General features: G+C 36.7%; 2 protein-coding genes across 2 annotated transcripts; one reads left to right on the top strand and one right to left on the bottom strand.

The window, feature by feature from the left end:
- Window positions 1-2,868: 2,868 nt before the first annotated feature.
- On the bottom strand, window positions 2,869-9,941 carry LOC140743225 (uncharacterized). The gene is made up of 2 exons (XM_073074345.1): window positions 9,905-9,941; window positions 2,869-3,260 (listed from the first exon to the last, which is right to left on the bottom strand). Exons 1-2 carry the CDS (start codon window positions 9,939-9,941, stop codon window positions 2,869-2,871), a joined length of 429 nt encoding a protein of 142 aa, XP_072930446.1.
- Window positions 9,942-15,736: 5,795 nt separating this feature from the next.
- Window positions 15,737-22,584, top strand: LOC140743088 (NADH-ubiquinone oxidoreductase subunit 8). Its single transcript, XM_073074154.1, has 2 exons — window positions 15,737-16,091; window positions 21,977-22,584. The coding sequence occupies exons 1-2, from the start codon at window positions 15,737-15,739 to the stop codon at window positions 22,408-22,410; spliced, it is 789 nt and encodes a 262-aa protein (XP_072930255.1). The 3' UTR covers window positions 22,411-22,584.
- Window positions 22,585-22,844: the final 260 nt, after the last annotated feature.

Below are 22,844 nucleotides of genomic sequence, written 5' to 3'. Positions count from 1 at the left end.
AGATAGAAATAGGTGTGGCGATGGTGTGGCGGTGGTGGTACTTTACTCTGGTTTGAAAGATACGGTGATCGTACTAATCTGGGGCTTTTCAACTTAGTCCTCAGGGGTAGCAACGCATCTGTTACCAATCGCAGATGGGAATCTAATCTTATCGGGCGTTGATTATAGATGACTATGGGCGGCAGTAGCCATTGACCATTAGGGAGACGGCATACTCGTTTCCTACTAATATCATATTAAAAACAACCTTATAAATTAAATTCTGTTAGTAACACTTCTCCTCCTTAGAGTGATTTTGGCTATAATCGGTCCAGTGGGTGTAGCTGTTTCAAAATTGAGACAGCATTCAACATGTTTTCCTTCCGAGCACATTTCTTTAAATTATTTTAGTTTTTAATTCAAGCAACGCGATATCTATTTTTTTAACCATCCAGAAATTCTCAGTATTCATTAATTCTATGTTCTTGATTAATTACTAGCCCATCTGCTTGTAGATCTATAAATTTTCTAACATGATTCCATATAAAAGTTTGAAAGCGGGCGAAGGGCGCATTGTCTCGTCAACAAACAGGAATAAAACTTCGTAATATGAAAATAATATGCTGCTCTTGCAATTGAAGTCGTCTAACGACGTGGAGGTCGCTTCAACTATTGTTATGCGGTTAAAGATTCCAAGCCAATACAAGGTTTATTTAGAAATGCATAATGCTGGTCGAATTCAATTCCTTACATTATTTTCGTTCAAATCATCGGCATAAGGACCCAACGTCTAGCTTGCGTCACATCAATTCTCCAAATATACGAATATGAAATGTTTTGAGAAATTGGGTTCTCATAGCTTATTTATTTCTGCTCAATGTATACTCGACTTAACTTGAATGGGTTTGATAAAAGGAATTTGACGTCCCCTTACATTTGGACTTAATAAGAGAATTGTATTCAAATCTCAGTTCACGTTCGTTCAAATACCTATTGCAGTTCAGAAATGAATCTACTTAATTTAATGATGAAGTAAAACTTCTCGAATAGGAAACTTATACGCTAGAAAGTTTTCTATAATGGTCTCATAAGTGTATGAAGCTTTACCCATTCTTATACTGTGGGAATATCCATACTATACATTGTTAATAAGTAATTTCGAAGTAGAATGTAGTTAGCTATAGGTACATACGTAAGTGTTAGTTGTTTCCAAGCGTTAAAGTTTACATGTAGCCTCTTTTATAGTAAGGTACTTTAGTCGTCGTCAACCCTTTTCTGTCCCACTTATAGCAATAGGATAATATATCTATGGTCCCACAACTGGGCGAGTATCTTTTCAGTCTGATAGACTTTAGTCCGCCACGCTGGCCAAGTGCGAGTTGGTAGAGTTTATACAATATCAGGCAAGTTATTCACGATGTTATCCACTTCGTTTAAGCTAGTGATCATTATTTTTTAATTAACGCGTAATTTTGAAAACCCGGCCTGGGGTTTGATCCTCGAACCCCACGTTAAGGAGGCTATCACATTTGCTTATGGTAATTTATAACAATATTTTGTTTGATTATGTACTAACTTAATTTTGAGCGCAATGGCATCTAGTTTTGACTGATGAGTTAGAGCGATTACTATCCTTAGGGCTGTCATATTGGCGTTCTTTGTTAGGGTAGAATTTAGTTTTTTTAACTTCATGGTTCAATATTTTAGCTCCTATGAATGTTGTTCTGTAAAAGTTTTACATAAGAATATATTGGATCGATGGGTCAGTCACACAGAGGGTTTTTGGTTTAATCCGCGGCCAGTCAGATACGAAATGGTCATGGTAGTCACGACACAAATAATCCTAATATTCTACAGATCTAAAATAAATATATCCTAGAGATAACTGTCGCAGGAAGCGTTATTTTCATTTTCCATTCTTTTGCTTCAAAAAGTGAAGCAAAAGTGGCGTTCACGCCAGATCACCACAAAACATTGTTTTAAGTCAGGAATAGTTAAATAGGTGATGATTGTCCGCCTCCACTCCCATGTAACGTTTTAATGCAATGATTTTGAGTGTATGTGTGTAGTTCTCATTATTTGAGACGCTTTACAGTCCTTTTTTTTGTTATCGAGGGGGAAACCTTCAACACAGGCGACACAGGGTTATGTGGGATTCTTACCGCACTAAAACCCTCCCGGTGGCCGACCTCGGCGTTGCCAAGAGGATTCCGGGATCTCCAACGGACCGCAACCGGAGTCCTCTGAACGCGTTGCCCCTTCGGGCTCCGCCCAGGTGAGCTTCAGGACTCGCCACACCGTCTGGTATTTACGGCGGTATGCGACCACACACACCGCCGTCCTTCCCGGAGTTGCTTGCCGGACGGCTCGACCTCCCAATCTTGTCACCCGCAACCCCGGAAGCCCCCTTTGCCGTAGCCCTATTCTAGTCCCGGGACTAAAGGGACACCGTGCCGGGGGGCGCTATCTGCGCCTTCGGCGCCTCCTCCGCGCGGGGTCAGCGCGCTCCCTGGTCCGTTCGGCGTCCTCCTTGGCTAGCATAACGCGCTCGCAAAATGCAACCACGCTATCCCACGCCTCGCCAGAACGGACCATTGCCGCGACGATAACCTCCGGGGAGAGGTCTGGTCCTATTCATTGCACCAGGATCCGCCGCTCGGACTGCCACGCTGGACAGTGCTCGAGCGTGTGCTGCGCAGAATCCTGGGCATGCCCGCAGTGGTGACACTGTGCTGTCGCTTCCCTGCCTATTCTATGCAGATACTCATCGAAGCAGCCATGTCCGGTGAGTATCTGTATCAGCCGGTAGGTGACGCATTTCCTTATTTTGAGCCATGTTCGGAAGTTGGGCAGTACTGCACAGACTACGCGTTTGCGTGCAACCCGTGGCTACTGCAGCCGTTCACGCCAGCGTCTTAGGGCGCGCCAGCTGGCTCTCATCCGAAGCATTTTGATCGTCTCAGGATCAACCCTCTGACGGAGACCGCGGATCTTAAAGAAGATCTCTGCGATCATATCCACCAGAATGTCCAGGGGTAGAAACCGCCCCAGGACTGTAGCCGCCTCGTACGATATGGTACGGTACACTCGTGCAACTCTGATGGCGATCAAACGCTGAGCGGCATTCAGTGTGGCCGCGCGGCGCCGGCAGCCCGACAGTCTATCTGACCATACGGGCGCACCATAGAGCGCGACAGAGCGCACGACACCTGCGTAGAGGCGACGGACTTCCTCCTTTGGTCCCCCGAGATTTACAGTTGTGTAAGAGTACAGTTGTGCTTCTAACCGAACCCAATGCACACAGTTAATCCTTTATTAAATAATGTAATGTAGTCCATCAGTAACATCTTGCTCACTCTTGGACAACTGTCTTGAATGACAATGCAATTCCATCACAAAACTCACAAATGATTTTGATGTTAGTATTGAACCCGAGAAGGATATGCTATACATCAATATACTCTTACTTTTGAGTCATTTGAGTCATCATATGATACTATAACCGATGTCGTGATAGCGACAACCGAATAAGTGATACTTTCAACCACTAAAACCCCATCTCGGGAGGTGTTCTCTGCGCTATGTAGACGACTCCAAGAATTCCAGGATTCCCATTGGAGCGCAAACAGAGTCCTCAGGAGAGGTTTTCATACATCCCACATCTTTTAATATCAATCAATACTTTAAAAACAATAAATTTTAATCATAGGAATGATATTACATATAAAAGATGTAATTGAGACGAAACTCTCCAGGCATATGCGATCAGCGTTGCGAGGGACAACCTCTGTTGTTACGCAATACAAGAAGCAAACGAGTATTCAGTCCATCATGCCCAGTTGTACTCGAAGGATGATTGAAACTAGGATCCGGATTGGATATAATATGGATATAAAGTTTAATATAAAAAATGTATCAAAGTGGGCGATAACACGCCCTCGTGGGCAAGTCCGCTTATTTCCAGGCAGAAAAGGGATCTTTTTAGCTGACTTTTCAGGTTATTGTTAGGTATAGGATTTATTTTGTGCCGACCTTTGGGGTCGTTAGAAAATAATCTATATATATAAAAGCGAAAAGATACTTACGTTCAAAACGTATTAATCAAGGTTTTGACTAAACTACTCAAGCTACAATCATGAAATTTGAAATACAGCTTCATTTTATGTTGTAGATGCGCACTAAGAACGGATTTTTTGATATTCCACCGTTAAGGCGGTTAAATGGGGGTTGAAAGTTAGTATGAAAGTCCGTCAGTTTTAAAGCAAACTGGATGAAAATTGGTATTTAGCTTTCTAATTTTAAGTAATAAAAATCTAATCGAAGGGTTTTTCCAAAATCAACCTTAAAGGTGGTTAAATAGGTGTAGACAGCTTATTTTAAATTTTGCCATTTTGAAAGCCAGCACTATGAAAGTTATCCATTGCTTTACTGGTTAGATATAATAGAACTTTAGTTCTACCGTTTTTGGAAAATCAACCCCTATGTGGGTTAAATAAGGGTTGTAAGTTTGTATGGAATTCCCCCAGTTTTGATGAAAAATCTATGAAAATCGGTATTTGGGTTTTCGATTAAAAATAGTTAAATACCTATTTCACCATTTTTCGAAAATCAACCCTTAAGTTGGTAAAATAAGGGTTGACAGCTTATTTTAAAATTTGCCAATTTGAAAGCTAGCACTATGAAAGTAAGCCATTGCTCTACTGGCTAGATATAGTGGAACTTTAATTCTACTGTTTATGGAAAATCAACCCTTATGTGGGTTAAATAAGGGTTGTAAGTTTGTATGAAAGTCCCCCAGTTTTAATGTAAACTGTACGAAAATCGGTATTTGGGTTTTCGATAGAAAATAATTAATCACCTATTTCATTGTTTTTGGAAAATCATCCCTTAAGGTCGTTAAATGGGGGTTGGAATTTTATTTCAAAAATTTCTTCCGTTAATTCGGAAGCAAGGACTATAACAATTTGCATTTGGCTTTCCTGTTGGAAATAATAGAACTTTTTTAACACCATTTATGGAAAATCTACCCTTAAAAGGGTAAAATAGGGGTTGAAAATTTGTTGAGAAGTCCGCAGAAAGTTTTGAAACAAAGTCTATGAAAATTGGTATTCAGCTTTCTGATTGAAAATAATAGAACACCTATTTTACCGTTTTTGGAAAATCAACCCTTAAATTCGATTAATAGGGAATAGAACTTTAGTTTAAAATCCGTTAATTTGGAAATAAGGATTGTAAAAATAGCATTTAGCTTTCTGGTTCGAAATAATAGAGCTTCTTTAACACCGTTTATGGAAAATCTACCCTTAAGAAGGTAAAATAGGGGTGGAAACTTCGTTTAGAAGTCCGCAGCTTTAAGAGCAAAGTCTATGTAATTTAGTATTCTGCTTTCTGATTGAAAATAATAGAACACCTATTTCACCGTTTTTGGAAAAATTAACCTTAAAGGACGTTTAATAGGGGATGGAACTTTATTTTAAAAACTGTTTATTTGGAAGCGAGAATTGTAAAAATGGTAATTGGCTTTCTGGTTGGGTATGATAGAACTTTTTTAACACCATTTATGGAAAATCTACCCTTAAGAGGGTATAATAGGGGTAGAAACTTCGTTTAGAAGTCCGCAGTATTTGAAGCAAAGTCTATGAAAATTGGTATTTTGCTTTCTGGTTGTAAATAATATATCACTTATTTTTCCATTTTTTGAAAATCAACCCTTAAGGTCGTTAAATAGGGGGTGGAACTTTATTTTATAATCCGTTAATTTGGAAGCAACCACTATGAAAAATTATCATTGGACTCAATGAATCTGAGTCACTGTTTTTTTTAAATCAACCCTTAAGACGGCTTTAAAAGGGTGTATGCATTATGCCTCTGTTTACACATCTGTTTCAGCATTTTTAGCAACTCAAAAATCAACCCCATTAGGGTCCTATATGCAAAGAAAGTTTCTTTAAAAAACGTTATTGAAGTTAAACTTCCTTTAGCGTGTCTGGAAAAAGAACAAAGTGCAGAGAAGTTCAGTGTAGGGCGAAATTCCACGGGCCGTCGTAAATATATTTTAAACATGGGAATGTATTGCGCGTGCTATAGTGCAGAACAGCGGTTTTTTAGGGTTGCGTACCTAAAGGAAAAAAACGGAACCCTATTACTAAGACTTCGCTGTCTGTCCGTCTGTCCGTGTGTCACAGGGCTCTATCTCTGGAACCGTAATAGATAGACATTTGAAATTCTTACAGAGGATGCATAACGGTGGCCGCTATAACAACAAATACTAAAAATAATGTGTAAAAACTAAAAATAATAAATTTCACAATGTGTGTACTTTAATGGCTTCTGCAATATTAAATACTAGAAATTTAAAAAAAAATTTTTGGTTGTACGTCCAGGTGCGGATTTGACTTGCACTTGGCCAATTATATTAGTAACGCGCAGACCCGCGGGCCACAAGCGAAAGTCGCGGACCACACACCACCCGTGGGTGTCGGGTTGCCGACCGCTGGTGTTGAATATTAGCTTTCAGAAATTTGGTGATAAAGTATTTATTGATGCATATGTACATAGGAATGTTTTTGAAATTCTACTAAGAAGGTAAAAGAATTGTTATATGTATGTATACGGGAATCTTTTAGGTTCGAAGTTAGAAACGTGAAATTTTAGATAACGTCTATTCAGACAAATACACGACAACGTGGACGGGTGCAAATTTCACTACATTTTGGTATACTGATTAGGTATATCGCAACTACTTCGAACACACTGCGTGCCAACATTTTGTCTTGCCGTGGGGTATGGTTGTGGTTATGCGTGGATTAGTGATGGTGATGTGGTAGAAACATAGACCTTGGATTATAATTTTGGGCTAGAACAGGGCTACAGTATCCCCTGCCTGTCGTACGAGACTAAAGGGGAACATCTGGAGTTGCGGACGGCAAGAATGGGAGCTCTAACCGCCCAGCCAAAGACCCTGGAAAGAATCACTGTATGTAAGGCCCCATATAATATGGACGGTTCCTATGGAATAGTGTAAATAATAATTATATCCTACATGAGACTTATATTTTAACGAAAGTTTCATTACAGTCCACTAATTAGAGTTTTACTGTATGTTTCTGAAGAAAGCTTGACCAATTTAGGACCACAGTGACGAAAAAAAAAGCTTTTATTAAATAAATATTAATGCTACTTTATCGTTAAAATTGTTAAAGGTACAAACTTACGATTACACTTATTTGTATGTCATATCATATTTTTTACGCGGGCGAAGCCGCGGGTTCTGCTAGTTGATTCTAAAAGCGATGTACAAAATAATTTTGAGAACCTCTTAATTAATAGAATGTACTGGTATTTTTGAGGGGGTGATTGTTTAAGTAGCTTGTCTAGTCAAGTATCACAATTGATTTGGTCTTCACTGCGAATCTAGGCATCCTTTACCCAAAGGGTGAAAAAATATACTTTACTTCATGACAAAAAGTAAGCCAACGAAAAATTTTATATTTTAGCGACTAAATCACTGTTTTTCCAGAAGATACGAATTTGTTTATATACTATGTAGAATTAGGTTCTAAATTTTAGCAAAATAAGATCTGATCTGATAAATATCGGTAAGGCAGATCTTCATAACACCCATGTACAAAACACTGATCGTACCGGCACCGTTGAATCTAGTTCTACAAACTTCTAAAAATTCTCATATTTATAAACTCTGCGGATAAAGTCGCGGTTATTGCTAGTGCTATATAATGTAAAGGTCTACAGCTAAACACTCATAATCAAAATTTGTGAAGACAGTTAACAGATTTCTAAATGTAGCAAAATTTAGCCCACAAGCGTAGAGCTCTCGTGGCGCAATGGCTAGCGCGTTCGACTGCATAGTCGAGAGGTCGGTGGTTCGATTCTACCCGAGAGCATGATTTGTCTTATCTCGAATATTTTGTTTTTTTTTTTTTCTTTATGAATTCGTTCTTCTCTTTTGAATATTTTGTACTTTATAAATTATTTTGTATATAACAATAAAAATAAATTAATTAATGCAATAAAAAATAGTAATATTTAATAATAATTTTATTATTATTTTTTTACTTTAAATATTTACATTATCTTAAATACTTTTATTTTTTGGGTAAGTTTTATTTCTGGCATATATATAAAACTATAATTATAATTTGTAATTGCTATTGTATAAAATGTTTGTATTTACAACAAGTAATTTAATTTAAAAATCAAAAACCCGACTGCTCTAAAAAGGCTGAAGTAGAATTTCCAAAAACGGTGAAATAGGCGTTTCATTATTTTTATCCAGAAAGGCAAATGCAAAGCTTCAAAGTAGGTATCTGCTTCAAAATCAAAAGATGTTCAAACAATATTATTATCATATTTTATCCTCGTAGTGCTCATTTACGCTATATAAAGGTTTCCCTTTGCGTTGATCCCTGGCACAGCAACTTACTCATTTAGTCAGACAGTCATCCCGATGTAGTATATATATGTATATACTAGCAAAACCCGCAGCTTTGCTCGCGTAAAAAATACGATTAAGTATATGAAAATATGATTAATTTTAACACTAATATTTAATTAATATTTTTTTTTACATATTTTTTGTCATTGTGTACCTAAATTGGTCAAGCTTTCTTCAGAAACATACACTAAAACTCTAATTAGTGGACTGTAATGAAACTTCTTTAAAATGTAAGTTTCATGTAGGATACAATAATTATTATTTACACTATTCCATAGGAACCGTCCATGTTATTCTCTGACCCATAAAGTACCTAACCACTATGCAAAAATCATAACGATCTCTTGGTATAGGTATGCAGCTTCACACACAGTGGTTCTTACCAGGGTCGCTGGCTAGGCGGTTAGAGGTCCCATTCTTGCCGCCCGCAACCAAAGATGATATTTCTAAAAACTTCCTCTTGATATCATAATATAATTCATTATATATTTTATAATCGTCCGAATAATCCACATCAGAACGTTTGTCCAATTCCGATTCCAGTTCCAAAAACATCGACGTGCAATCTTCATAATTACGATCCAAATCTTGATACCGTATTATAAAATTATTTATATCTATTTCAGATTTAGGTCGTAAATAGAATCTAAATTATGAATTGCTAAATGGTATTTTAATTTATTCAACCTTTGTTTAGACTTAGGAGCCATTTCAAAAAAAAAATTAAACCGATAGAACGCTGTTACCAAATTATGTGTCAACCGAATTGAAAAATATGAAAGCACAAAATAATTCATAAATAATCTTTTTTTAGTAATTTTTTGGGTTACAATATATAGGATGTACAGATAGTCAAAAAAGCACCAAAAATTTAATATGACGATTAAGGCAGTTCTAAATGTATGGCTCTCATATAAGTTTTAAAAAGTACTTTCTTTTTATTAATATAGGAGCAATAGGTAGGTATATTTGTATGTCTACATTTTCATTCATTTAGGAATTCGTTATAATCGTAATAGCATTTTTCAATTTAAATGTTTTTTATTTCCTTATAATACTTATGATCTTTATTTATTTCTTTTATTTGGTGGGGTAGTTTATTATAAAGTTTTATGGCCATGCAATATGTGCCTTTAGCGGCAATGCCTAGTTTTTTGTTTGGTGGGTAGGCCAACTTATGTTTGCGGCGGGTATTGTCCATATATTCATACAGTTCATATAATCTTTACAGTCCTAGCCTATATTTTAAGCGGTTGTTTTTTAGCTTTTTTTAAATAGATATACCAACATAAGCTTATAAATAAAATGGATTAGCAGGCGAACTTATTTATTAACGATATTTTAAATTTCTGAAAAGTCAATTAAATGGAGGTCACTTTTTCTCTAAAACTAACTAATGAATTGTGGTATTACAGATATAAGGATTTGGCCGTTGACTCATTCAAATCCGATGTGTCTTCTCATGCTCACCGTTCATTTCCCTGAACGCCGACCGACGCACGCTCATTGTGCAACATCAACTGACATAGATGGATCGGGCATACAATGCTTAAGTCGGCAAAGCCACTCCATTACGTTTGCCGAGGAAACGGCTCCGTAAGACACATTGGACAACCACGTCATTTAGTCTTGAGGCGTCTTGCGCTTTGAACCTATTGGTACCTATATATTATTAATAAAATAAAACTATTAATACAATAAAATTATTTCTGGTTGTATTATTCCCGCGCAAAAAACAAATACAACGTCAAGAGCGTTTTTTTTAATACTAACTCATCAATCGTACCAGCCAGTGATTATATAAATAAGAACTTAATATTATAAAAGTAACACATCATGAAAATAATACAAAAAATAAATTAAATAATATTAAAATTAAATAATGTTTATACATGTCTAACAATACATATATTTTGATAAAACAGAAGTAGCAAACGAGCATGCAGTTCACCTGATGGTGAGTGGCTACTATAGCCCATGTTCTACTGTAATCTACCTCTGATAAGATTACAGATTTGTGGAGTACGCTTCGCCTCCGGAACTCTTTGTGTGGGGCGAATAACTTGCTTGATACCAGGATATGAGTAATTGGCCAAGTGCGAGTCGAAATCACCCAGTAAGAGTTCTGTACCACCATTTTTTTAGTTATTTTTATATTTAATTCATAGTATTTATCCATATAAGTAAAGGGATTGTAAAAAGTTGAACTGTCTACATATTTCGGTTCAATAGATAAAGTGGAAAACGCCGAAAAACAGCGCTTTATTGTATTGGGATCGTTATACGTATATACTCTGTAAAAAATCAAGTGTTTATCTATTACAGTTCAAGAGCTAGAAGCCTACCTGAAAGGTATCCGATGCCCTAGGAGCGACACAGGGTTATGTGGGACTCTTACCGCAATGAGACCTCCCCCCTGGCCGTCCTCGGCGCTGCGTAGAGGACTTTGGGATCTCCAAAGGAACGCGACCGGAGTCCTCTTAGCGCATTGTCCCGTCGGACCCCGTCCAGGTGAGCGTGACACTCGCCACACCGTCTGGTGTGCACAACGGTATGCGATCATACATACCGCCATCCATCTCTGGGTCGCTGGCTGGGCGGTTCGAGCTCCCACTCTTGGCATCCGCAACCCCGGAAGCCCCTTTTTAGTCGCCTCTTACGACACTGTAGCCCTTCTGATCCCGGAACTACAGGGACAAGAGCTAGAGTCCTGTAACACGCATAGACGGATAAACAGCGGTTACTAGTAATACCCTATAAAGAGTTGGTCCCAGCTTACACTTCAACGTGGTCTAGGCGTGGCCTATATAAGGTTTATTCAGCACAGATTGGAAATACATACCAATACATACCAGTCCCAAAATAATTTGTAGTAGAACGAGTATTTCATTTGAATCAAATTTACACATGCATACTTAATTACTTACCGTGTGTAATGATTGGATATTCTATTCAACGTACGTTCAGTAATTTATCGAGTGCGTTTACATGAGACGAGTGAAACGGACTCAAACGATTTGTTTACGAGTCTGAAGTTTATAGTTCTATGCCATTTATTGCTCTACTTTCAAGCTGATATGAGCAGTAAAGTAAGTTAATAAGATACTTTAATGTTACGCTAACATACTTTTAACGTTAAAATGTTACATTTTATTTCTACATAATAATATTAGTGTTAGGCTCTGCTGTGTTCTGGTTTGAAGGGTGTAAAGGAGACATACTTTTTCGAAGCGTTTCAGCTTAGTCTTTAGGGGTAGCAATTTATCTGTGGTCGACTGGTAGAACTTTTATTTTATCGAGGGTTGATTACAGATATCCATGGGCGGCAGTAGTGACTCTCGATCAAGTAGTATGCACGTTCGTTTGCGGCTTCAGTATTATAAAAAAACCCTAATGTTAAGTAGTCACAGCTGCCCGTGGACATTTGAAAGAAACTCCGTATAAATAAAAGGATTTTACCTAATCCGGATCACTCCCAACTGTAAGTTTTTATATTTTAAAATGTTTTACATATGTATTTATTTTAAATCCACTTTTCTATTTGAGTTAAATATGGGTACCTATCGGTTCAAAAGTTGTATTATACACTAATACTCTTGAGGATTACGTTGGTACATGGTCCATTTTCATTCCATATTTACCGTCAAACAGATAAGTAGGTATATATAATAATTGAAACGATTATGATAGAGAGACTTCCACTTCATATTAAACGAATGATTTCCTTCTCTGTCCCACTGCTGGGCAACTGACAACTGGAGGAAGACTTTTTTATAATATAGGCGTAACTGACGAGCATGCAGTCCACCTGATGGTAAGTGGCCACTGCCGCCCATAGACATCTGTAATCAACCCCAGATAGGATTAGATATTCTTACCTAAGATCGGCCACAGTTGCGCCGCTACCCCTGAGGACTGAGCTGGAACGCCTCGGAAAAGTATGTCTCCCTTATCACACCCTTCAAACCAGAACACAGCAGCGTTTAACACTGCTGTTATTAGGCAAAGATAGGTGTGGCGGTGATGCCGCCGGAGTCGAACCACAAAGTGTTCTACCGCCTTCAAGACTGGATCATACTTAACTTTTGGTATTGGTAACTTTTGGTGATTGTTAGTATTTGGTAGTAAAATAAATATCAACATATTATTATGTATATTCTTGGCAACATATCTAACATTACTGATTAATTAACGATTCTAATCGGAATTATATTTGTATTGCAAAGAAAACAATACATGATTATGTTTACGCAATGACGCGTTACAAGGACAAGCAGGAGATAATTGGTATTGTTACAACCAATACATAGTAATAAACAAGGGTATATATTTTTAATAATATAGGAGTAGTAGACGAGTAGCTTCACCTGATGGTAAATGACTACTGCCACCCATGGACATTTGTAATTAACCCCAGATACCTACCTGAGGTCGGCCACAGATGCGCCGCTACCCCTGAAGACTAAGATGGAACGCGTCGAAAAAGTATTTTTTTATAATATAAGAGTTGCAGACGAGCATGAAGACCATTTGATGGTAAGGAGCTACTGCCGCTTACGTATATCTGTAATCAATCCTAGATAGGATTAGATTCTTAATTATTATTTGAGGTCGGCCACAGATGCACCGCTACCCCTGAGGACTAAGCTGGAACGTCTCGAAAAATAATGCTTCTTTTACCATATCCAACAAATTGAACACAACAGACCGTAACACTGGTGTTATTATGTAAAAATAAGTGTGGTGGTGGTGCCACCAGAAATAAAATACAAACCACCTTCAAAAATATCATCAAATATTGATCTTTGGTTCGCAAATCATTCGATAGATTGAATATTATGAACACGTTAATACACTTATTAAAATAAGTAGGGATAGAAGCTGATGGCGGTCGTGTTTGAGATTTTTATTTACTGTTGTTATATCAGTAAGTAGACGTTCTTATGTAGTAGCTAAAGATTTACTAGCGAAATGTTCATACACTTATAATCAGGACCTGCTTGGGCATCGAAAGCGGAACACATACTGCTACTAAACTATCAGAACTTCATATTTGCAGACGCACAGCGAACATGGAATAGAAATCGCTCATTTCCGGGACAAAAGCATAAACAGTGAGACCGAGCAAGTTCTATATCAATATTTGTACCCCACTGACCTTTGACAAACAGTGTCTTATTAGCTGTATGAAATGCGAACGCTTAATCCGTCGTAATACTGGCTGTGCGGTAAGCGTGGTTTCATTACAATATTCTAATTAAAAACTGTTTTGATTCACAAAATTATACCATAACATATCGATATACGTTACCGTTATAACAAAAACAACGAATTGACAAACGGTTAGAACCGAATTATCGAAGGCAAGGTATATTAGCTACGTCTCTATTTTTTTTATAATATAGAAGTAGCAAATAATCAGGCAGTACACCTGATGGTAAGGGCCTACTGCCGCCCAAGGACATCTTATATTCCCCAGATAAGATTAGATTAAAACTAGCTGACCCGGCAAACGTTGTGTTGCCATTTAAACAAAAAAATGTTAAGGGTAAGCATCCACTACCACTTAGGGGTGTGAAAAATAGATAGTAGCCGATTCTCAGACCTACTGAATATGCATATTAAATTTGATGAAAATCGGTAAAGCAGTTTTGGAGGAGTACGGTAACTTATATTGTGACACGAGAATTTAATATATAAGATTATGAGGACTAATTTGGAAAGCCGCGTATAAGTATGTCTTCCTTACACCACCCTTCAAATCTAAAGAGAGCAGTACTTAATACATTCAACACACGAAGCCGTGGTCAATTATTTAGCTGTTTGTCCACCGACCAGTGCAGTGGACAAACTGCCTTAAACAATTAATGAAGTCAAACGTTTGTCAAAACGTGCCCGTTTCTCGAAGAGTCGTAGACGAAACTTAATATATTACTGTACAAACAAACTAGGTGATGTGCCTGATCATCCATCCAGGCAATCCATGTAAGCCCATTGCTGGCCTATTGGCATATTGGCCTCTCCTAATCTGAGCCACTCCGACCGGTCTTGAACCGGAATAATAATAAAGTATACGAGTAAAATATGCCTCATAACGCAAGATATTAAAATTAATAAGTTTATTAGTACAATTATAATAAGACTATTTCATGTTTTACTAAAGTTTTTGCTTAACATGTTTAATTAAGAGAGCATCCAGAATATATTAGTTTAGACTCTGAGATTTAATCTCAGAGATTACGCCACAATGTAAATAAACATAAATTATATATACCTAGCTGTCGATTACAGACGCTCAAAAGAAATGCACATCATTCGATTATTCAAATCTTTAATAAAATACCTGACCATTTAAAAGATCTGCCTATTACTATTAAAAAAAAAACGTTTAAATTAATGGCTACTTCATAATAATTTCTACAGCCTAAAATAATTTTTTGACATGAATTATTATTATTATATTAATTATGAATGTATTATTATTATATTAATTAACTGCATGACATGTTTGACATTTCTATGTAAATAATAATTATGATGTGTGTATGAATCTGACAATTGTTACTTAATATTATAAATAATCTTGGAAATAATTTTGTCATACCTGACTGTATATTTGCACGCCTTAAAGGCAAAATAAGAGGATATAATACATTATGTTAACACCCATTGTACCTTATTTAGCAAATAAAGATTATGATTATGATGATTATGATTAAGTTCTTTTGTATGTGAATCATGCTTTATTTTACATACTGTTGGGGGTATCTCCAGTGAATGACTTGAATCCAGCTAGTTATTTTTAATTAATTCCAAGACCTCCACATATATCTTCCTTGTCACCTACCGTTTCCCCCTTTAATAACAAATACAGCATTGCAGCCAATTAAATATGTGATCAGCATTCGTTTTCGAGAGTAAGGTTTTAAACTTTTTTTAATTTAATTTATTTTTATACGTAATGTTGAACAGAGGCAATAAAGTACAATAGTAAACGTAATCTTACAATATAAAAAATCTTAACATTTGAATACAGCGGAAATCAATAAAAATCAAATTCCTATATTTATCTAATACATATTTTCTACGATTGCCGCAGCGCTATTACCTTAAAAAATATTGACCATGAGAAAAAAATACAACGGGAGAAACTGACTGAAATTTCTAGATTATAATCACTCGCTCGTAGAATTGCTTCCTATTCCACAGCCGCCGGACTCCATCGATCGAATAAACATCAAACGCCGACCTCTTTAGACGAAAAAACCTAATGGCCATTAGTGGGACCGAAGATAAAATTAAATGGCTTTTACCGTCACTAATGTCATCTTGAGATCTTATGACAATACGATTGAAATGTATTCTGTAATTTATAATAGATGTTCGAGTTTCGTTTTCAGGGGAGTTAAGGTATGCGGTCGTATTCGCACGTACAGCGATCAGTACACGCAAGGAGAGTGCCCACAGGAACCGTGTCCGGATAACTTACCACATCCACAATATCCTTACTGTAGCCCCGTACCGCCATTCTACTGCTGCCCGCGAACGAAATATGATGTCAACTTCGTGTACGTCAACGATAAACCACCGTCGACGACCATGAAAGACTTCTTTGACAGAGCCTCGCAAACTATATTTTGGACTGAGCTTATTAGAGGTAAGTAACTCTTGAGTACAAAAATACATGATTACCCAGTGATTGTAACTCGGCATATCGATCGGGGGGCTGAGGTTCAGTTCCCAGGCAAGCACTCGGATTTTTTGAATTTATGTAGTTATCATTGCTCGAAAATTCTCAAAGGAATGTGAAATTGTGAATCCTATCAATACGCACTTGGCCAGCGCGGTGGACTATGGCCTAATCCTTTTCATTTTGATTGGAGAACCGTGCCCAGCAGCGGGACAAAAATAGGTTGACGACGACGAACTTGATATAAATAATATAAACTAACTTATTAATGAAACTAGCAATTACTATTAAAAAATGTTTGAATGCTTAAAATATAGACTAGGTCACCCCTACAATGTAGGCGAATTCCTTGATATTATACTAAAACCGGTCAAGCCTTTTGGGCTGACAGGCGTGCCACAGAATGAGATATACATACAGACGTACGTTACCAACTCGTGCAGTTAATGGTAGTGACTCAGACAATACGATCTAGGAGGAACATTTGTCCATTGCAATGTTATAGATGGACATTTATAAATACAAGCTGTACTGTAGGGAAGTGCAGCAAATTTGGAATACTGCAGGTAAGTTGGAATACCTTGGATAAAAAATTATTATAAGTGCTATCTGTGCTTTCTTCTTGTAAACTTATCGTCACACGTCATACGAAGCAAATGAGCTTTAAAAACCGGCCGTCATCTTGACATTCCGGCTACCAGGCTCGTAGAAGTTAAGCGTTAAATTTCAAACTTTTTTCGGTAAGAATGCAATCATTGATAATATAATTATTTACTATGATACATAAAATATTTATTGTAATTATTTAAACTAATAAGCAACCTTTTTAGTTAATGGTTTTACTTTTATTTTGTTAATATTTCTGAAATTAAAAATGTGATATGAAATGTTAGGTGTAGGATGTCATGTTGTTTGTTAATTTGGAATACCCAAATTGTGACTGATTATTACTTAATAATTATATTAATGTAAGCTATATTGTTATAAAAATTATTACCAAAAGAACTAAAAACTATAAAATTGTAAGCAAATAAAAAATAGTTGGGTAAACTGTAAGCAAAGTCAAAGAAAAAAAGGTGATCATAATTTGGAATACTATATTCCAAATTATCTGCACCATAAGTCAAATGAAGCTTTTGGAGTTTAATAGGTTGACTAAAATTTTGATAATGTTCTTAGCTTTCGTTTTGTTTTATTCTTTTTATTATTACAGTTTAATAATTTTCTAACCATTTGATGTATTTTTTATTGGGCTAAGCCATTTTCTTCTCTACTTATTCCCAAAAAACAAACCAGTATTCCAAATTTGCTGCAGTTCCCTATACACTATTTTAAATTTTGTCATACTAATTTCTATATAATAGAAAAATGTACGTTTTATATTCTTTAATTAAACTTTCTTCGAGAACTTTTGTCGTTTTCGAGATTATGCTACGAGACAGGCAGACGTTTTTGACAGACTTTATGCTATAAATTTTCAAATATAAACTTGTCCCCGTGTCATCTAATTGTAGAAACCCTATGTATGCCTTGAACGTTGAAATTACGGATTTCATTTATTTTATCTTGAGCGCTATTTATAATATAGGAGTAGCGGAAGAGCATGCAATCCACCTGATGTTAAGTGGCTACTGCCGCCCATCTGTAATCAATCCCAGATAGGATAATATTTTTCTACCTGAAGTAGGCCATAGATGCGCCGCTACCCCTGAGGACTAAACTGGAGCACCTCGGAAAAGTATGTCTCCCTTACCACACCCTTCAAACCAAAACAGCAGTGCCCAACACTGCCGCTATGAAGCAGAAATACCTAGGTGTGGCGGTGGTGCCGCCAGAGCCATACCACAAAGGGTTCTATGACCTTCAAAAGCTATGATGAGATGATAATATAACAAATATTATTGAATTTTTATCTAAGAAAAATTGTTATCTAAAAATATTGAATTGGTTTTTAAAAAACTTGTTTTTAGTCATGCTAGATTCATATCAATAATTTGTTTAAGAACCAGAGTTAAAAGTTTATTTAAAATTGCAAATCTTCATGTAGATCGTCGTTACCGTTATGTCCCACAACGTATGTCGGTGTCTTTAACTAAAACATTCAACATTCTTAGGATCGCACCACATTTAATGACAAAAACGAGAAATGGTACCATCCTAAACTTAAGTAACATTATAAATGCGAATGTAAATTTGTTTGTTTGTCCTACGGTTTCACGCCTTAACTACGGAACCGATTATCTTAAAATATTGTACACACGTTGTCAGGGGCTCAGTAACTGAAATAAACCTTTTATCCCGGAAAAAGTACCGTTCCCGAGGCACAGATAAAAATAGATTTAATGTGCCACTCACCAATAATTTTTGTCATCGATAACTTTTGTGTAAGTAGGTACTTAAGTTAATTTGGCACAAAAGCGTGCCAGGGAATATTATGATTTTCATTTCATCTCGGTAAATTGAGAACTTATGTATGTTTCATCCTGATGAATTTAAGGACTACAAAGGACATAGTAACTACTAGTACACACGCTATATAATTGTTTAAATAAAAAAACACTACCTAAAAACCGTCACACCGATATGGAGGCGCGTAGGTATGCGTTCCGTGCGTTTGTATGAAGATAGAATACTGTATAAATACTTATAGTATGATACAAGTATCTATATACTTATACTGTGATGACACCAAATACAATGAGAGGCATGGCGTAGTTATGTTGTATGTAGGGTCCAAAGGCAGCGGCGTAGGCGAGGGAGCGAAAAAAGTCTTCTAGTCTCTGAATTTTTTTCTCACTCTCTACTAAAAGAGTGTCCGGAGCAATATACTGAATTACGTTTCCCTCAATTTTTCCCAGCATTTACATAGCATTTTGCAACCAGTTGCAAGTAATATCCGACTGCTTCCATGCGTAAACGGATAATACATAGCACCGATTGCATATGATATGTTCCAGTCAATTCGAAATAGGTTGGCTGTAGAAATAATATTTTATCGCGTTCGAAATTTATTTGTTCACTTTTGTGTACCTATGAATTTTAAAACGGTAACTTACAGATGTTTTCATACGATATTTTCAGGTTAATGAATATGTAAAGTAACAACAGTGGTAGATAGTTTTGTGGTGTCCCTGTAGTTTCGGGACCAGAATAGGGCTACGGTATTCCCTGCCTGTCGTAAGAGGCGACTAAAAGGGGGCTTCCGGGATTGCGGGTGGCAAGAGTGGTAGCTCGAACCGCCCAGCCAGCGGCCCCGGGAATGACGGCGGTATGTGTGGTCGCATACCGTCGTACGCACCAGACGGACGGGTACGCACCAGGTGAGCTTGGCGCTCGCCACAGGCGGAGCTCGACGGGGCAACGCGCTAAGAGGGCTCCGGTTGCGTTCCTTTGAAGATCCCGGAGCTCTCTACGCAGCGCCGAGGGCCACCAGGGGAGTTTTAGTGCGGTAAGAATCTCACATAACCCTGCGTCGCTCCCACGACCCCGGGTACCTTTTAAAGATTTCCCCCTCGTAAACAAAAAAAAGATAGTTTTGTGGTTCGACTTCTAGACTACCGGTCACACCTTTTTCTGCTTAATAACAGCGGTATTAAGCGCTGTTATTAGTTGTGGTCTGGCTTCAAGAATGTGATAAGGTAGTCATACTGTTCCGAGGCATCTTAACTTGGCCCTCAGGCAATGCATCTATGGCTGACCTCATGTAGGGCTGTAATTTCATCTGGGATTGATTACAGATGTCCATGAACAGCAGCCACTTACCATCAGGTGGACTGCATGCACGTTTTTTATTCAAATATTATAAAAACGTTACCCGAAGTAGAAAATTAAGAAACCTTCCGATATAAGAACTACTGACTATAGACTATATGTAATTTCATAATTGAGTAACGCTACACTATTGGTACGAGGCCCAAATAATAAATATTCTATCATAAGTCTATTTACCTCAATGAGAGGTCACGGCATTGACCCGGCCAAAGTTCAGGGGCCACCGGGAACTCTTTCGTAGAAGCAACTTGAGACAACTTTTAAATTTTCTTTATTTTTATAAAATTCTTTTAATAGCATTTTCATTACTGGTTCTTCTTCCTATCAGGATAAATACGGATCAGGATATGGATTTTTGAAACCGATAATGAATTTGTTTTTAAAATCTTAGAAATAATTGAGACTGTTACTACGCAGATTCTTTGAAAATTAGTTATTGACTCTCATTAAAGTTTTGGATCATGTTATTATACAGTTATTATATTTTATTGTTTTATTAAAATAATTCAAATGCTCCCGATTTAAACATGTTTTAACATTCTACAATTTTATTAATTAGATACAGATTCGTGTGTACACGAAAACTATGGTTAATTTTTGTTTTATATTACGTCCAGTGAGACTATCTAAGACCTGAAGAATGAACTATGTTCAGTGCAAATTTTAGTCATAATTTCAAAATCGCAGAAGAACATTTAAATAAAACATTTAATGAGTTTTTCCATTTCGTTGCAGGTAAAATAGCCAATTATATTTAGCTGAACAAAGCCTAATCATTTCAAAATAGTTCACCGATAGTATTTTGTTTAAGTAAAAAAAAAAATTGCTTGTGTATTCAAATTCGGGTATAGCCAAATGAAGTCCTCAGGCTATAGGTAAAAGTTAATTGGAACCGGTAACCACATGATTTCATTATAAATTCCCGTTTACCGTTGCCGGCAGGTTAGGACGATAAAAGTAAAAAAACGTACTAAAGGGTTGGCCCTCCAGCTATCCTTAATAAGGTTTCGTTAGCAAATGACATTTATCCCTTGCTCAGCGAGGCATACCTTGAAAGAAATAGGGTTTTGACAGACACAAGTTGCTATCCCTGGTTTTACTCGCAAATAACATCCTAGCTGTAGGTATTTCACTGTCATCAACCCTGGACTGTTCCACTATCTAGGTAATATTCCATAATGAGACAGGTTTAACATGTAATTTATTATGCTAAACAAGTTTTGATTGGAAAACTTAAATAAATCGAGAACGCTCAGGCTTGTAGGATTCACGATCTTTTTCTTCTCCACTCTTAAAGTTCTTTGATAAAACCAGATAAACTATGGTATATCTAGTTTTATTTATTTACACAACCATTACACATTTCCATGGGCTAGTATTAACATAAAAAGCAATGTTTTAACCACATTTTTTTTACAAATGTATGTATTTTGTATTTGGTACTCATGACATACCTTGTCTTAATAACCATTTTTGTACCACAAACAATCACACATACAGATTAATTTCATTCAAATACGTATACCTACTTTATACTCAATCCACGTTCATCTAGGATTATTTTGGTTCTTCTAAAATCTCAACTTGGAAGAATTAAATAAATAGTTTCTTTGTGTTACAGGTAGCAAATTGATATCAGTTCATCTGATGTTACGTCGTTGTCATATCATAAACTGCTGTTAAATACCTATTTATTATTATTAAGCTTACACAATACACATATGTTTACCTATATGTATTTCATGTCATGTCATATTGTCAGCTTTCCCAATGCCTTGTCTACACCTTGAATGGATGATTGGTACATAACATTGTACAATTTTGACATTTGTGATGAGACTGTATTAAATTATTATATTACATTGTTACAATAACAGTATTGTGTGACTATCGTTGATAAATTAATGGCGTCAAGCTTTACTATCCCACTGCTGGGCACAGATCTCCTCTCAGAACGAGTGGCTAGATTTATGTTCGAATCAAAATTTAACAACTTGTATGTAGATATTTTACATAATAGACGGTTATACGAAATTTAGTCATAATAATTTAAATCAGATGTTATATATATTTCTTTGCAGGCTTCGCAGTGACTCTCGGTCATATCTTCACGGAACCAGCAACAATCAACTATCCGTTCGAGAAGGGTCCCCTCTCACCTCGCTTCAGAGGAGAGCATGCTCTGAGGAGATACCCTTCTGGTGAAGAACGATGCATCGCATGCAAGCTGTGTGAGGCGGTTTGTCCCGCCCAGGCCATAACAATAGAAGCTGAGGAGAGGTCCGATGGCTCTAGGCGTGCAACAAGATATGATTTAGATTTAACTAAGTGCATTTTCTGCGGCTACTGCCAAGAGGCGTGCCCAGTTGACGCGATCGTCGAAGGCCCCAACTTCGAGTATTGTACAGAGACCCATGAAGAACTGCTGTACAACAAGGAGAAGTTGCTCAGTAACGGGGACCGATGGGAACCAGAAATCATAAGTAGCCTCCGCGACAATCATCTATACCGATAGAATTTTTATCAGTCTTTCATCTTTGACTTTTTAGTTTTACTTAACACAAATTTAATCCGCGTCACATGATTGTATTTACAACTTAATTACTTATAAAATGTTACTGTTAAACTAAACGTATGCGTGTTAGACAATAAATACCAAATTGTGAATAAACTATTAAACAATTTCTACAAAAATATTATATTCTGTTACCCTATAAATATTGCATGTAAAGGTATTATCGAATGATAATGAATAATTTAATGCGTTAATGATACATGTATTATCATCAACCATTTGCCTAATAAATATCTATTTCCAGTTATATCAGGAGTACATTTAGAATCTGTGCATATCCAAAAGAAATATAATATTAATAATTGAATCGGTTCCAATCGCAATCTGAGAGTTGGAATGGCGAAATTTCAATTCCACGGATCCTTATCGGTGGA

The sequence above is a fragment of the Epargyreus clarus genome, unplaced genomic scaffold, assembly GCF_041222505.1.
Source record: "Epargyreus clarus isolate Ecla_fem2 unplaced genomic scaffold, WU_Ecla_fem_2.2 ptg000007l, whole genome shotgun sequence".
In the NCBI taxonomy this organism is placed as follows: Eukaryota; Metazoa; Arthropoda; class Insecta; order Lepidoptera; family Hesperiidae; genus Epargyreus; species Epargyreus clarus.
This window is presented reverse-complemented; position numbering and strand designations above follow the sequence as displayed.